Genomic DNA, 15,332 nt, shown 5'->3' on the forward strand with positions numbered 1-15,332 from the left:
GATATGACAGTAACTGAGTACAACTAGTTGCTCAAAAGTGAAACATGGGCAACTGGCTGGAACTGGAGATAGATGGACGCTAACCAGTCATTAGCTACAGTCGTTAGCTTGATCGCATCAACAAATTTGAGTAACTGATTGTATCCAGCCAGTTCCTCGCATTCACCGAAAACTGTTGCTGTCTAGTTGTCTCCTATCGCAGTGTCGATGTACGCTAGGCTAGACCAAGCGAAAAGATTTATTTGAGGTATTTGTTCCTGCAAGCTCCAGTTGCTGTCTGAGCTAAACACAATTGCATTGTGTAAATTAATGGTAATGACTGTGCTGAGCTGGGGTGTATTTTGACAAATATGATCCACATAATGCGTCATTTGCCATTTTATGAAAAGCTGACAGGCTGGCCATAGTGCCCCTTGGGGCTCTTGTTTTCTCATTTATACTTAGGATTTTCCAACAATTCTGCACATGCGTATTTAGCAACGTCACTTCAGTTGGAATAAACCCTACCTGAAAAAAGGTAACTCATTCGTCCTGGAATTAACGCTTACCTTTCAATAAGTAACTGAACAACATACGACCTTGGAGTAACAGCAGATTTATGAACAGTCGCTGGTGAACTCTCCAACCCTTCTCTTTATCAACCTTAACCCTTTCGATACCACATAGTGTCTCGGCTGTTGTACCGGAGGGAATTTAGGGGATTATAGGGGGTATATTTGAAACTTCATAGAATAGTTACCAAAGTATCTGACACAAAATTTATATAGCATGTTGTTGATAACTTTTGGGCCAACAATGTAGACATAAATAATTTGGATATAAGTGAACTTGAGGTCAAGGTCACATACTCCAAGATGGCCCCCATGAAAAAAATTCATGAAAAATTTTCAGATAAACTGCTCTGTCTCCCAGCAAAATGCACTGATCTATTCAATTCCAACTGAAATTGTATGCCATATATCCTTCCTTTATGTAGTAAAAATTTCAAAGCAATAGAACAACTGAAAAATGTATTTTTCCACCCATTTACCAACCGATGTAAACAGACTTCGCAGAGGGAAGTGATGTTGACAGACGAAAAATCCCGGGGCCCTGAAAAATCCTGAACAAGATTTTTCACCCAATTCCCTTTTGACCTTGTAATTTAGATTATCAATTAGAAGCTTACCATTGACAATTTCAACATTATCGAGGGCATGATCAATATTTGAAACTGCAATTCACAGCCGCCATGGATGCTGTGAAACGAGCTTGAATCTTTGAACATATCGATGATGATGTTCGTTCTTTCCGATATGTTTATAGCAGGTGGTCCACCACCAGTCTTTGACAGGCTTTGCCGTTCCTTGGTAGCGATTCTTGTTGCGTTTTGTTGATCGTTTTTGAATTTTGATCGACATTCATCTGGTGTCCTGACAGCCTCTCCTAATGCTGTGATTTGATCGGCAATTTCACCTCACGCTTTCTGTTTTGCCACTTTAGTTATCGACACGCTGAATTAATTGAATAGTACATTCTGGTTTTCTTGAACCAGCTGCGTCAAGAGCAGTGCCTCTGCCAAAGTAAAATTCTTTCGCTTGTTTTTGACAAGTGTAGCGCTTGCTGAACTTTGACGTGACGCCATTTTAATTATAATACTAATTACACTTATTATATGCGGTGACGTCACTTAACCAGTTTAGTTAATTCGCTAGTTACACTACTTTGTGAAACTTGATTTACACCAAAAATTAACTAATTCGGTTTAAATGTTTACACTTTTTCGTGAAACTTGGCCCTGTCTCAACAATACTTATTTTGTACTTGGCCCTGAAAAAAGGTATCAAATGCACAAACCCTGATTTCTTAACTTTTTTTCCAACAGATCCGGGGTTCCATTGAAAAAGGGAAAGAGCAGGATTTTTTATGGTTTGGACGATAACTTTCCTAGCATAGCAGTTGTGTGTTTAGGGGAAAAAGGCAAAGGATACAATGAGGAAGAGCAACTTGATGAAGGGCGAGAACATATACGATCGGCTATAGGTGGTATGATATACTTTTATTACTTTTTAGGATTGATTGTGTTGATCCTTATGCAGCTGTCAATCTGCTGTCTGTACATTGTCTGTATAATTCAAATTTCCAATTACGTTTCAATGAATTATTTAACTTTTTACCTTTAGAGAAGTTATTGCCATTGCTGTTATCTTTAAGAGGCTTTCAGTGATGTGAACTTAGAAAATGGAATGATCGGATAGAGCATTAAAAATAAACCTAAAGGAATAGTTAGCCAGAGAGTTCTAGCGGAAAATTCTCAAAGCCTTGGAAAAAGTATTTGGGACTTTATTTGTTTTCTGTCTTGGTCGAAATAATTAAGTCTTACTATGTTTGCCCTTCAACAAGGAAAGAAAAACAAATGCTGGTAAAATTTGGTTACATCTTGTTCTTGTTTATCCTCGGGTCCTGGCGTATAAACTATAAACTGGCCCTTGAATCAGGGAAACTAATCTATCTGACTCTAACGCCTGCTTCCATATTTGATCAACAACTTTATTATGCAACAGCTATACAAAAAAATCAACTCAAAAATTTGATATGTAACAGATGTAACAATTTTCAATATAAGGTCACAGGTCCGAATCTTCATCCTTCCCTCTAAAGTGACATCCTGTCTCTTTAATTATTCTTAAGTCTATATCCACTAAATTAAACAAAATCTAAATTAACTATAGCTTAACATTAAACTTTTAAGAGCTAAACTATTTCTATAAATTTTCTGAAGAAATTACTAAACTTTACACTTGTAATATACATTAATTGGAATGATTCTTTGTAATTTTACCAAGATTTGTATATGAATTATATCTAAATCTATTTCTATATGTGCATACACTTAAAACAACTATCTAAATACAATGTAGTCATACAAATCTAATGTTCAACTTTCAACGCAACACGCGAACCGAAAACGAATTATTGAGACTAGATAATCTCAAAATTGACTTTTAACACAAATTACTCTTCGGTGAGTAATCAAACATATTCATGCGACAATATATGTTTGCTGATTTCTAATTCCGACCAATGAATGAATTACGCTTCAAATTCGGTTTTTCCTTCCGAATGATTGTTTCACTGTTTATACAACGCACAACTGAAATTATTCGAATTAAATTCCAGAGGACAGATGTTGCCTATGGAACGCTTATAAACCTTTTTCGAGGTTTCAACATCAACGACACGAATTAATCCATCTTTTCCTGGATAGACCGATTTGATTTCTCCCAATTTCCACTGCCGCCTAGGAAGATCCTTATCGATAACTAGTACAATATCTCCGTTTGCAATGGAGACAACCATTTCTTTCTCGCGCTCAACTGAGGTAGAATCTCTTGGATCCACCTACACTAAAACGGACGAACGACTTCTTGACTATGTCGCCACTTGTTACGCAAATTGTACGGAATGCAGTCTACACTACTCGGTGCAGTATCTCCGCTGACTCGTCCCATGATAAAATGATTTGGTGTCAACATAGGTTCATTTATCTCTACCAACGGTCTCGAGTTCATTATTCCTTCAAATAATGTAACGACTGTACGAAACTGCTCATCGTTTAATTCACTACCTCCGATTATTGCTTTTATTGAACGCTTTGTGGCTTAAGTATTTGTTTCAAATACACCACCGAAATGTGGACTAACAGGTGGATTCCAAATCCAGTTTACTCCGTTATTTGCTAAGTTATTCGATATCTTATCTTGATCAAGACTATCAAGACAATCAACGAGCTCCTTCAACTCTGATTCTCCTGAAACAAAACTTCCACCGTTATCTGATAAGCATCTTTTAGGCCAACCACGCCTTGCCGCAAATCTTGAGAATGCGCAAAGGAACGAATCTGTATCCAGGCTATCAGTAGCTTCGAGATGTACCGCTCTGACTTGCAGATTGACCATCAAAAGGAGGTAATTTTTCGCCCAAACTCTGCCTATCTTAACTGAAAATGGACCCGCGAAATCCAGACCGATGTCTGAAAACACATTCCATGATGGGTTTACTCGAATACTAGGCAGAGGAGCCATCTGTTGACTGAGATGCTTCTTTCGTAACCATGTAAGACAATACGCACAGTTGTTCACGATTTTCTTAACCGCAGTCAACCCTTGTAAAATCAGATATTTTCTACGAAGAGTGTTAAGAATTTGTACTGGCCCTACACTATGTGCAGTATCATCATGTGCCTGTACTATCAAAAGTCTTGTAATGTCCCTCGATTTCGACAGAATTATCGGAAATTTTGTTCTTCTGGTAATAATTTGCATCTTTCGACTCTCGTTTGCGATCGAAGAACTCCGTCCAGGTATGGGTTCAACCATGCGATTTTACTACTGAGTAATACATTTTTCTTCTTTTCTAATGCTACTTTTTTTTCACTGAAAGCTTCTCTTTGACCTACTTTCACTAACTCTACTTCCCCTGCTTTCAGTTCATCAGGAGACAATACACGATCATAATTTATGCTTGAGTTACACGTTTTACAGTTCAATACAAATCGCTTAACCCACGCATAAATTTGAACCAGCGAAAACTTTCCTGTTGAGGATGTACCACCGTTTTGTACGGGTAACCATCTAGACCATCGACTAGGCTTCAAACTCCACACAAATTCATCGAGTGGAATATTTGTCATCGAATCATCATTTTCTTTGCGATTTTCTGTATTTTCGATGTTTAAATCCAACGCACGAATCATAAACCCAGTAGGTGCCACCATAACTGTTCATCTTTCAACGGAACTATACTGCAGCCTCTTGACGCGACATCTGCCGGATTACAGCTTGTTGGTATGTATCTCCACTGAGACGGAGAGGTAACTTCATGAATTTTAGCAACACGATTTGAAACGAAAGTCTTGTAACTTCGACTTTCTCCTCTTAACCAGAACAAAACATCATAAGAGTCGCTCCAGAAAGTAGCTTCTATTGGTAATTTCAGCACTTTACATACTCATCTTGTCAACTGCATACCAATTTCCGCAGCCATTAACTTGAGCTTTGGAATTGAAATACTCTTTGTTGGAGCCAACTTCGATTTTGCAGTAACTAGTCTGACAGTAACTGAACCATCTTCATATGTAGTTAACTGATACACTGCTGTGGAGTAAGCTCTAATCGAAGCATCACCGAATGTATGTAAAGTCACTGATTTTACATCTTTTTGAGTCTTCAAACATCTTGGTATGTGGAGACATGAGATCGATGACAAATCTTCACACCACGATTTCCATTTCTGACGTAATTTTGACGTAAGAATCTCATCGCATTCTAGTCCTTTCAGCCAGGTTTCTTGCAGAATGATTTTCGCTTCAAGGACTTAAGGTGTTATAAGTCCCATCGGGTCAAATATCCAAGCAATATGACTGAGAACTTCACGTTTCGTTATACTGTCGTGGTATTCTGGTATGTTAACTTGATATTCAAATGTGTCTGATTCTGCTTTCCAGTAGACACCCAGAACTTTGGTTTTTGGCAATACATCGTCTTGAATCTTCAATCTATCGGATTCCGGAATATCTTCTAAGACAGACCTGTTATTTGAAATACATTTTCTATAATGAAATCCTCCATCTGTAGCCAAAGCCGTTAACTGTTGTCTGGCGGCTATGGAAACATCTGGGTCATCCATTGAACAAATGGTGTCATCCATGTATGTTTTTTCGAATCAACTTCATCAGCTGCAAGCGGATAAACTTCTTTCTTCATTTTCGCATGAGTCTGCCATACATACTGAGCACAGCAAGGAGAGTATGTTCCACCGAATACATGCCTTTTAAATTCATAGACTTCAATTTCACCGGATGTCTGATTTTTCCAGAGAAATCTATGATACTTTCGATCTTCTGGCTTCATTTCTATTTGCAAATACAAAAGAAAGATCCGTGAAAGATCTGCACCCATAGCCATGAGTCCACTTCTGAATGGAATCAAAACTTCAAATAAATCAGCTTGAAGTTTCGGTCCTGCATATGCTTCAGAGTTCGGACTTTTTTCATTGTACTTCGACGATCCATCAAAATCGGAAAATGAGGTAAATACCATGCATCAACATTTTTGAACAATTTTAACGGACCTTTGAATTCGATATAATCTTTGGTCAGGTATTCTGCGATTGTTTCTTCATACGATTTTTTGATGTCCGGATTGGAATCAATTTTCTTCATTAATAATTTGAAGTCTGTTCAACGCTACTGACTGATTATTTTCCAGATAGGGACTTTCATCCTTCCAAGGAACGCCAATTTCATAACGCTTGCCGTTGAACTTCAACGATTGCTCCAGCTTTTTCTGAGCTATTTCTTCGTCAACCGATAATTTGGATCTTGATACATCGAGACCCGATTTTTCTATCTCCCAAAACGCTTTTAGGGTAGAATCTAACAAAATTTCTTCTTCATTCGGATTTTCACGATTAGCGAAAATCGTTTGACATGATGCAACATCGAACTGTGTGTTAGAGTACAGCCAGATACTCCTCACTGTCGTCTACTATTACAATTCGACCCACGATGATACGGACGTAAACATCGAAAACATAAACCAAGCCTTTTTGCAGTAGTCCAACGTTCATCGATTTTCATCTTTCGGAAACGGTTGCATTTTACTTCAGTGTGTTCCATTCCACACATGCTATATTTTACTGAATTACCCACGAAGGTACCACTACGTTTATTCGGTAATTTTCTATCAACAGTCTTCGAATCATTCGATATTCCATGAAGACCCCTCACTGCTTCACGAGCTTTCACCTTTCGCACAACAACTTCTGAAAAACATTCACTTAAGGAAGCTAGACCTTCGTCACATGATCTCGAGCTTAACCAGTCATAGTACTGTACGAGCAATATCTCAGGAATCTTTCGAGATACAATGCTATACCAAGCACCATCACCGAGATCATCACCTTTTCCTCCAGCTTTCAATTTTGTAACTGCAATGACGAGATTATCTGACAATATTTCTAATTTGTCAATATCATAAACTGACGGCTTTTCTGACTTTTCCAATTCATCTAAATATCCCTGTAGTTTCCTACGATTACCACTGAACTTCTGAACAAGTAATTTTTTTGCCGCTTTGTATTCCTCTAAGCTATAACCGAAACCCTTTATCGTATCAATAGCTTTTCCTTTCAACGAGTTCATCAACCGTAGCATTTTATTAGCTGCTGGTTCTATTATCTCTAGTACTTGACTACTAATCAGTATCTTCTTTACTTTCTAAGACCTTTGCTATTGTTAGGAGTCTGGTCAAAGTGCTTTTTTCTATTTTCTTAAGTTTTTTCAGCTCACCTAAACCACGGTTTTGAAGTACTTACTGTTGCATCAACATTAGCCATGATTGCGAAATATTGTCAGCAGTTACTGAAGTCTAATTTTCTGATGTTTATACTTGCTGTTTCTGATGTTCTATTTCTATTTCATGAGTCAGCTTTACAGTTTTCTTGTGTTCCCGGGTTTCGGCACCATTTTATATTCTTGTTTATCCTCGGGTCCTGGCGTATAAACTATAAACTGGCCCTTGAATCAGGGAAACTAATTTATCTGACTCTTAACGCCTGCTTCCATATTTGATCAACAACTTTATTATGCACCAGCTATACAGCGGAAAAATCAACTCTAAAATTTGATATGTAACTGATGTAACAATTTTCAATATAAGATCACAGGTTCGAATCATCATATCTAGCTAAAATGTCATTGCAGTCCTATACAGATAAAAATTACTGTTTCGAAACATTTGGTTCTTAATGTGAAAATTATTTTTCCCGATATTTGTGATATCACCTGGTTATATCGTAACATCATAACCAAAACTTCATAGCCCATGGGCCTCTTGTTTTCGAAAAGGCTGATCCCAGGTGGTCACTTATACACAAAGGTATTATTTCAATAGTAAATGTCAAAAAGTAGGAACCAGAGGGCATTTGACCGTTAAGTGATTTAAAACTTGTTACAATGTTATGATGCAAATCATTCTGTTAACTGTGAATACGCAATAATTCTACTACAAATATGTCTCAATGTATAAAACCCATGGGCCTCTTGTTTTAGACATTTTTTGATTCATGAAATGTTTCTTGAATGAATAACCTACGATAAATGACTGGATGTCTTATTTGATTATCAGTTTTCAAACTTGTCTCATTTATCTTCATACATTTAGTTGGAATCAACCAGCTTAGAGATATTGGCGTAACGGATATTGATGTAGATTCGTGTGGTGATGTTGAAGCAGCGGCAGAGGGAGCTAATTTAGCTATATATAAATATGAGGATTTGAAGTCAAGTGAAAGTCATTCAAAACCAGTTTTTGTAAAATGTTTCCATGATGGAGCAAATAAATGGTGAGTATTCTTTGACCACTAGTAGTGTACCCCCAGTGGGTTGCAGTGTTCACTTTTCGGGTTTCTGTGAAACGTGGGGTAGCAGATTGGGAGCACCGCATGGGGTACCATCATATATATTAAACCAGGGGGGTTTTGATATCAGATATTGACGGCGATAAACGTGGACTTATTTTTATAAATTGATTTGGAAGAGCCGGCTATAAAAGAAATTAGGCTTAAAAGATTCTGAGATATTAGTAACTGAAGTTTTTAAGTGGGCCGCCAGATCAACGGAATCGGCTGTATGTTGTTTTTATCAGAAACATGTGTATAGAAAGTGATTATGTTTACTTATGAAGTTCAACATAATAGAAAAGTGAAGACAGCTTTTCACTTTACCATATATATATATGTATTCGTACAAAGGGTGTAGTTGATGGTTCGTATCTGTAAAGTTTGATGTAAATGTCTGGTGATAATAAACAGCCGATGCCATGTTTTCGGTTTTCCGTTTCACTGTTTCCCGGTGAGATCCAGTTGCCCGCTTCAAAACTTTAGTTACCGATATTTCAGAATTTAAAGCGATTATTAAGCCGGCTTTTCTAAATCAGTTGATTTAGTCCACGTCCACGCTTATCGACGGTACACCTGGTATTGAAAAACCTTGATTTAATATTAATGATGGTACCCCAGATTGGGGCCCCATATGGGGGCCCCAATGCGCTACCCCAACACTTCTGCAGGGTTTAGGAAACTAAACGAAAGTAACACCTTTCATATTCTTCCTAACTTGATACCTGCATGACGAAAGTGCTTCTTGTAAACCATACTTGATCAAATTATTAAACCAGACTCTTAAATCAACATTTTAGAAAATATACTTCACAATATTCAGCTTGCAGTTCAGCTATACTGGTGAGCTGGTTCACTATACTGGTGAATGTTGGAGGGTGACCTCGGTTCATCACTTGCAACTAGAAATAGATCAGGTGTGCTGCACTATTAGTCCAAAATGGATAAGAAAACGTTTGATATGTTTTAGGGGTAATTGAAAATTTTGATTTTCTGGATTATTTAAGGGCATATGAAAAATGTATCTAGCTTTAAGACAATATATTGTAGATTCAATTCTTCCTCTGCAGTAAATGGCATCGTGGCACGGTTTTAGCAGAAGGTCAGAATTTTGCAAGAAGACTGACTGATGTTCCTGCGAATAAAATGACTCCTACAATTTTTGTCGAGGAAGCTACAAATAAACTTGATAAATTTGGTGTTAAATGTGTTGCTAGGTAAGTGAATTGAATGAATCTTTTCATCCAATATGAGTGAGCTTATTTTTCATTGCTCCAACATGATTTGCATTTAGTAATATTGTTTGACTGTAGAGGTGAATTATAGTGTAGAGGTATGCTTTTTTCGTCTGGTAATGAATTTTAAGTATACAAATTTAATCTTATGCGGATCATTCACTGTTCGTCCAATCAAAATCCTAATTGAAGTTTTGAAGCTGTTGGGTTTTGAATTTGAAACTCCCCATATCCTAATTTTGTTGATTTGGCTTGACCTGACCTTTTGAACCTTTGCGACGATCTGCGGCGATCACATGGGCTCCCCCAGCTACTCACTGCTCTTCAATGGCGCACTTTGATCTCAAGTAGGTAAGTAGGTAAGCATTTTGTCTCTTGCCGAATATGATTGAATTAGCTAATTTGATATACTCAGGTTTTGAGTGTGCCCATGTTGGGACTTCGGCTGATAGAATTCTGACTTTGATTTATTTCAGCAATGTCTTGAGCCTGCAACATTCTTTGAAAATGAAACGACTGCGACGTGATGGTCCACAAAATAATTACAGAGTTGTGATTAGCAGTGAAGTTTTGGCTCGCATTAGCGAGCTTATGTCATCGGTCTGGCCGATCGATAATCATTTGTATGCTGAATACACTACGCTCAAAGCTATTTTTAGCACACTCTTTAGCAATTTCATTAGCCTGTAATGTCACTACTAATGGGCGAGTAGAACGGATTAAGCAAAAACATATTTTGTAATTTGTTTTTCTTTATGGTGCGCAAAGTTGAAAGCCGTGGGTTTCATATTTTTTTAGTTAACCAAGTTAACCAAAAATTTGATTTATCTGAGCACGTTCTTTTATGCAGCATCTTTAATCGTCCAAAATTACACATATGAAAATTCAATGCTATTTGCGTCGGAAGAACTTTATCTCCTCAAGATCCAACGCTTTGTTCGGTAGTTATGGGCTTTCAAAGACGAAACCCCCACCTCTCGGTTATGTATAATTTCTGTTGACCCGGTTTGAACTCCATCATGACGTCATAGCATTTGTTGAATATGTAAATGATGTGGATCAGCAGGTGCTAAACAAGATGGCGGCACAATTGAAGAGGTTCTTATCATTTCTAGCGTGAAAACTGATACTCAAGGCGTATGATATAACGATTTATTGTGTGTTCACAGGGCTGCCAAGTGTTTCAATTTTGGCGGAATCGTTCCGATTCGGCCAATGAAAATACGCCATTCCGACAGGGTTAAAAAAATATGAATTCCATCGCAAATGTCCTGATGTCCCGGAAATAATTTCAAAAATACGATTTTTATTATAAAACTTCTTCATTTCCTCATAATGTCTATGAAATACACTAAATCAAATAAATTTGATGGAAAAAAATTGTTACGGAAAAAGCGTGAAAGTAAAGGAGTGAATTGAATTGACCTTCGTTCAACATCAGCCGTATTCACTTTTGATTTGAATTGAATTGGGTAAAATTGGTTTCGGTCGGTAATTAGCTCAACCATCAACAAGATGGCAGACGCTGGGCCGTCGTCGCACAGCGATTCGGGATCCGCCGATGAATCTGGCCCAACAACAAAAAAACGAAGCGAATGCAAAAATTCCGAAAAGACTATAAGTTGACATTTCCTTGCGTAGCCGAAAGTAAACGGGGAGTTAACTTTGCGTTCTGTTCGTCTTGTGGCGCTGATTTCAGCATCTCTCACGGCGGCCTGAACGACGTAAAAAACATTGCGATTTTGGAAAAAATAAAAGCACATTGAAGATAGGGAAAATATCTTCTTTTTTTCGTCCGGACTCGAAGGAACTGGAGGTATTTAGGGCTGAAACCTTGTTTACATTTTTCCTAGTTGAACACAATCTGCCCCTGGCTGCAGCTGATCACGCGAGAGAACTATTCAAAAAAATGTTTCCCGGTCATTATAATTCAATGAACTATCATTGCGGGCGTACTAAAACTTCACACATAGTTGGCGCTCTCGCTGAGAAATTGCTTCATCTTAGTAGGTTCCTATTTGACCCCCCAAAGTTCCTTCTAAGATATCCTTCTGTCCCTATATGCGTAAGGACAAGGTTGGCAGCCCTGTGTTCAATGATTCATCTAGTTTTGAAATCCTGTGCACAAGGTATCATTGCATCAAGATATCTTACGAAATTCTGGTTTCAAATTGCGGAAATTTACTTCTGTTTTTGGCACACGGCTGATTCACTGATGATACTGATCGGCTGATAGCATTGAATTTTTTAAGATGAGTCAGATATTTACATGACTGGAATAATTGTTTTATCATCATTAATTGAAGTCATTTTATTGACGTTCGCATTAATGATCCGTTTTGGAGCCTGATTATTTGTATTTGTTTGTTAATCGCGGTATAGTGATGAGCGTTTGCGTTGAAAACAGTTGTGCACAGTGGCCTAGGCAATATCGCCTCATACTCTTGTGTTGACTGCGTGTATGTATCAGTTAAAGATAACGTGCAGCGCAGGTCGTGCGTAACAACGATCTTGAGTGAAGATGTAAGCTTGCCCGCCTACTTAAAATCCTATCGTGAAACCATGTCAGTGGATAAACTTAATTGTGTCATTAACCGGCACTGGCCTCAAATTTGCATACCTGGCAGCTTCTGTCCTAATTTGGGCGTATGATAATGATAAACCGCTGATGAAACCCAGGTTTTCACTTTGCCGGGTCACTCATAGTCCTAGTTGTTTTATATGTCATTCTATGAATGTATAAAAATTATGAATATTAATTTGTTGAGACGAAAATTCCCGAAATCAATTTTTCAAAGATTTCATTCTCGGTAAAAAGTTATCACTGACCAAAATTAAGTCCTTTTTGATACATGTATATCTTCTCTTTTCTAATTTTCAATGAAATGAATTTGTGCGTACAAGTAGCGTATGCATGGATCATTGGTCCTTTATATAGGAGAGCAGTGAAATTGGGAAGGGGTGTAATGAATTATTGTTCAATTTATTAATTGATAGATTTTCTTCAAACTTCATACACCGTGTTCGTAATTGCGCATTTATCCCAGAGAATCATGCAGTTGTGTGATTATTACATGCAATTCTGAGACACAGTTAAACTTCGTTATAAGGCCACCAATGGGACCTGGCTAACTTTGGCGTAATAACGAGAATGGCGTTATAAAGAAAAACGCAACTTTATGCCAATTCATGAGTTATTTGTGAATGCAAATTCCTTACTGAACAAATTGATGCTTAATATTTACAGATAAATTTATTATTTACGAAATTTCGGACCAAAACCCCGCTGCGAGAGCAGTGTCGTGTGACAGACAGTGTCAGTAGCAATTATTTTTAAACATTTTCTTGCTAACTAAGCGTTCCGAACCCACATTGGAACATTGGAAAGAGCCATTACCTTCCAAAATATAATAGTTGTTCATGGGTTCAAGATTGCACGGAAAACGCTTCTAAATTCTAAAATTTCTCTTGGGGGAGGGCCCCCAAACCCCCCCCAAAGAGTGTAGTGTAAATAGTGTGGCTCTGGGCAAAAAGCGTGGGGGTGTTATGATGGCAGCATTTAACACTATATTAGATAAGGCTGAACGGTGCCACAGTGATATGATGGCGGTAGATGAGAAAGGCAGTAATATGAGGGGTATTATAACGAGGTTAAAATCTATCTCAATTGTAGGATTTTGATGAAAATTGTTTGGTTAGGTTTTATTGGAGACTGTAGTGACCGAAGTACAGGACCAAAGCCTTATGTTCCCATATAATTACCTCGCTGGTTTATTTCCTCTATATCTTCCGGTTGTACTAAGTACTTACAATAACCGTGTATACATACACTACACAGACATGTAAGCTTTTTCATGCCCCCGGCTCAAAATAAGTCGAGAGGGGCAGATTTACCTCACGCATGCAAACAGCCCTAAAACTCCAATTTTTTTAGTGCCTCCCTAAAATTCCCTAAAATTTTAGCCTTTTTGCCAATTTTCCTAAAATATCCCAATTTTTACTTTCCGGTAACATCCGCGCTGTGTTGCATCGCATCGTCTCTGATGATGTTGAGGGACATGGCATGGTCTGATGTCTGAAGTGAAGGACATCCATTCTTCTGTCTTGTTGATCTCACCCATATCAAATGGCCAGGGGAAATTACACTACCTCATGTATTTTTGCAGGTATGGAGGGATATCAGCTTTAGGTGTCTTACCTATTTTGTATCTCAAAGGTTAACCAGGAACTGGGTATAGTATGGGTTTCTCATAAAGTTTGTTACCAAGCTTTCAGATTAGTTATTCATTAGTCATAATTAGGGTTGTAAGTAACAATTTTTAACAATTACCCATTTTCTTCATCAGTACACTCTAACGATCCACAGGATATTTACTACTCTAAATATTATAAGCACTGTCATGCTGTAAAGATCGATGAATCAAAGTGTGTTTTAACATCGTCGTTCGGCGGATCCACTGTTCTCCTCTCCATGAGAATCAAATCAAGTACTAATAAATTTATTACTCTTAGCTGCGGGCTTCAAACAGTCAGTTCCTTTATCGCATATTAACTACAATAAATCATTGGAGTACCGGCCAGTGGTATAGGCCTAAACTAAACGAGCCGCACTGATGCAGCAGAGAAGAGCTGTTGTGGTGAAGAGGTATCATAAATGGATTTGTTACACTACCAGTGATTCGACAGCGGGTTTCATCCATTTATGAATATTGTATTTTTCCTACAGTACATAATGATCTTTACCAAATCCACGGGATATTTACTAAAAACCTCTATATTACACATTCTTATCCGTAAGCTGGACTCAAGCTTGATATTCGGAGTGAGCGTCTTGGATGCCGCGGTGGATAGGAGATGGTTTCTAGGTCGCTTGAGGTGTTCATTGAGTTGTACGCGACCTTTAGGCCTACTGAGCTTGACTGTTTCAAGCAACCATAGTATAATTGTTGTGATTATTTACGGAATTTGCAATAAGAAATTTGGCGACATTGCTGCGACGCGAAGTAGGCCTACAAAAAATTTGTTTCTTCATAATCCGAAAATAAACTTGATTTTACTGACTGAATACCCCAGAGACCTACCCTGTTAAATAAGGTGTAGGAATACAATGTTTAGGAGGGTTGAAGTTCAATAGGCCTAAGCTTCTGTCCGGTAGACTAGTAGCCTCTACTAGGTTAAACTATATTCCCTGTAAACGAGGAATCAGATTTATTAGAATACATTTGGGCTATTAGTGATTAACTGGTTCTGACTTGCAATGATCAATCACAATTATCAACGATATTTGATTGGCAAAGATGAATATTTCATGGAAATTTCATCTGAGTAGGCAGCTTTATAAACTAGATTTCAGTTTGAGTTTTTTCATCATTAATAGAACTGCCCTTGTACTAATTCCTGATGAGTTAAGTTACTACGGAGCCCCGGATAAAAAGATCTTTTTGCGTTTGAATTTCTTTTTGTTTGAACAAATTTTTTGTCAGAACAAAACGTTTTTCGTTCGAACCAAAAATATTTTGTTCGATCGAAACAAAATTGATTTCGTTCAAATAAAACTTTTTTTTGAAAAATTTGAAAAAAATTGTTTTCGCTCACAGTATAAATATTACATAGCTTTTTATTCGAACCAATTTTATTTTCAGAATTGGGGCGAAAGGT

General features: G+C 37.6%; 1 protein-coding gene across 1 annotated transcript in view; it reads left to right on the forward strand.

Annotated features, from left to right (window-relative positions):
• The window catches only part of LOC141898934 (cytosol aminopeptidase-like), a 111,153-nt gene that overhangs the window by 23,558 nt on the left and 72,263 nt on the right, over positions 1 to 15,332 (forward strand). The window contains exons 4-6 of the mRNA XM_074785086.1: positions 1,865 to 2,025; positions 8,205 to 8,385; positions 9,510 to 9,656. Of these exons, the coding sequence (XP_074641187.1) occupies positions 1,865 to 2,025; positions 8,205 to 8,385; positions 9,510 to 9,656 (489 nt within the window). The remainder of the gene's footprint in view (positions 1 to 1,864; positions 2,026 to 8,204; positions 8,386 to 9,509; positions 9,657 to 15,332) is intronic.

This window comes from Tubulanus polymorphus, chromosome 2, assembly GCF_964204645.1.
Source record: "Tubulanus polymorphus chromosome 2, tnTubPoly1.2, whole genome shotgun sequence".
NCBI classification, from domain to species: domain Eukaryota; kingdom Metazoa; phylum Nemertea; class Palaeonemertea; order Tubulaniformes; family Tubulanidae; genus Tubulanus; species Tubulanus polymorphus.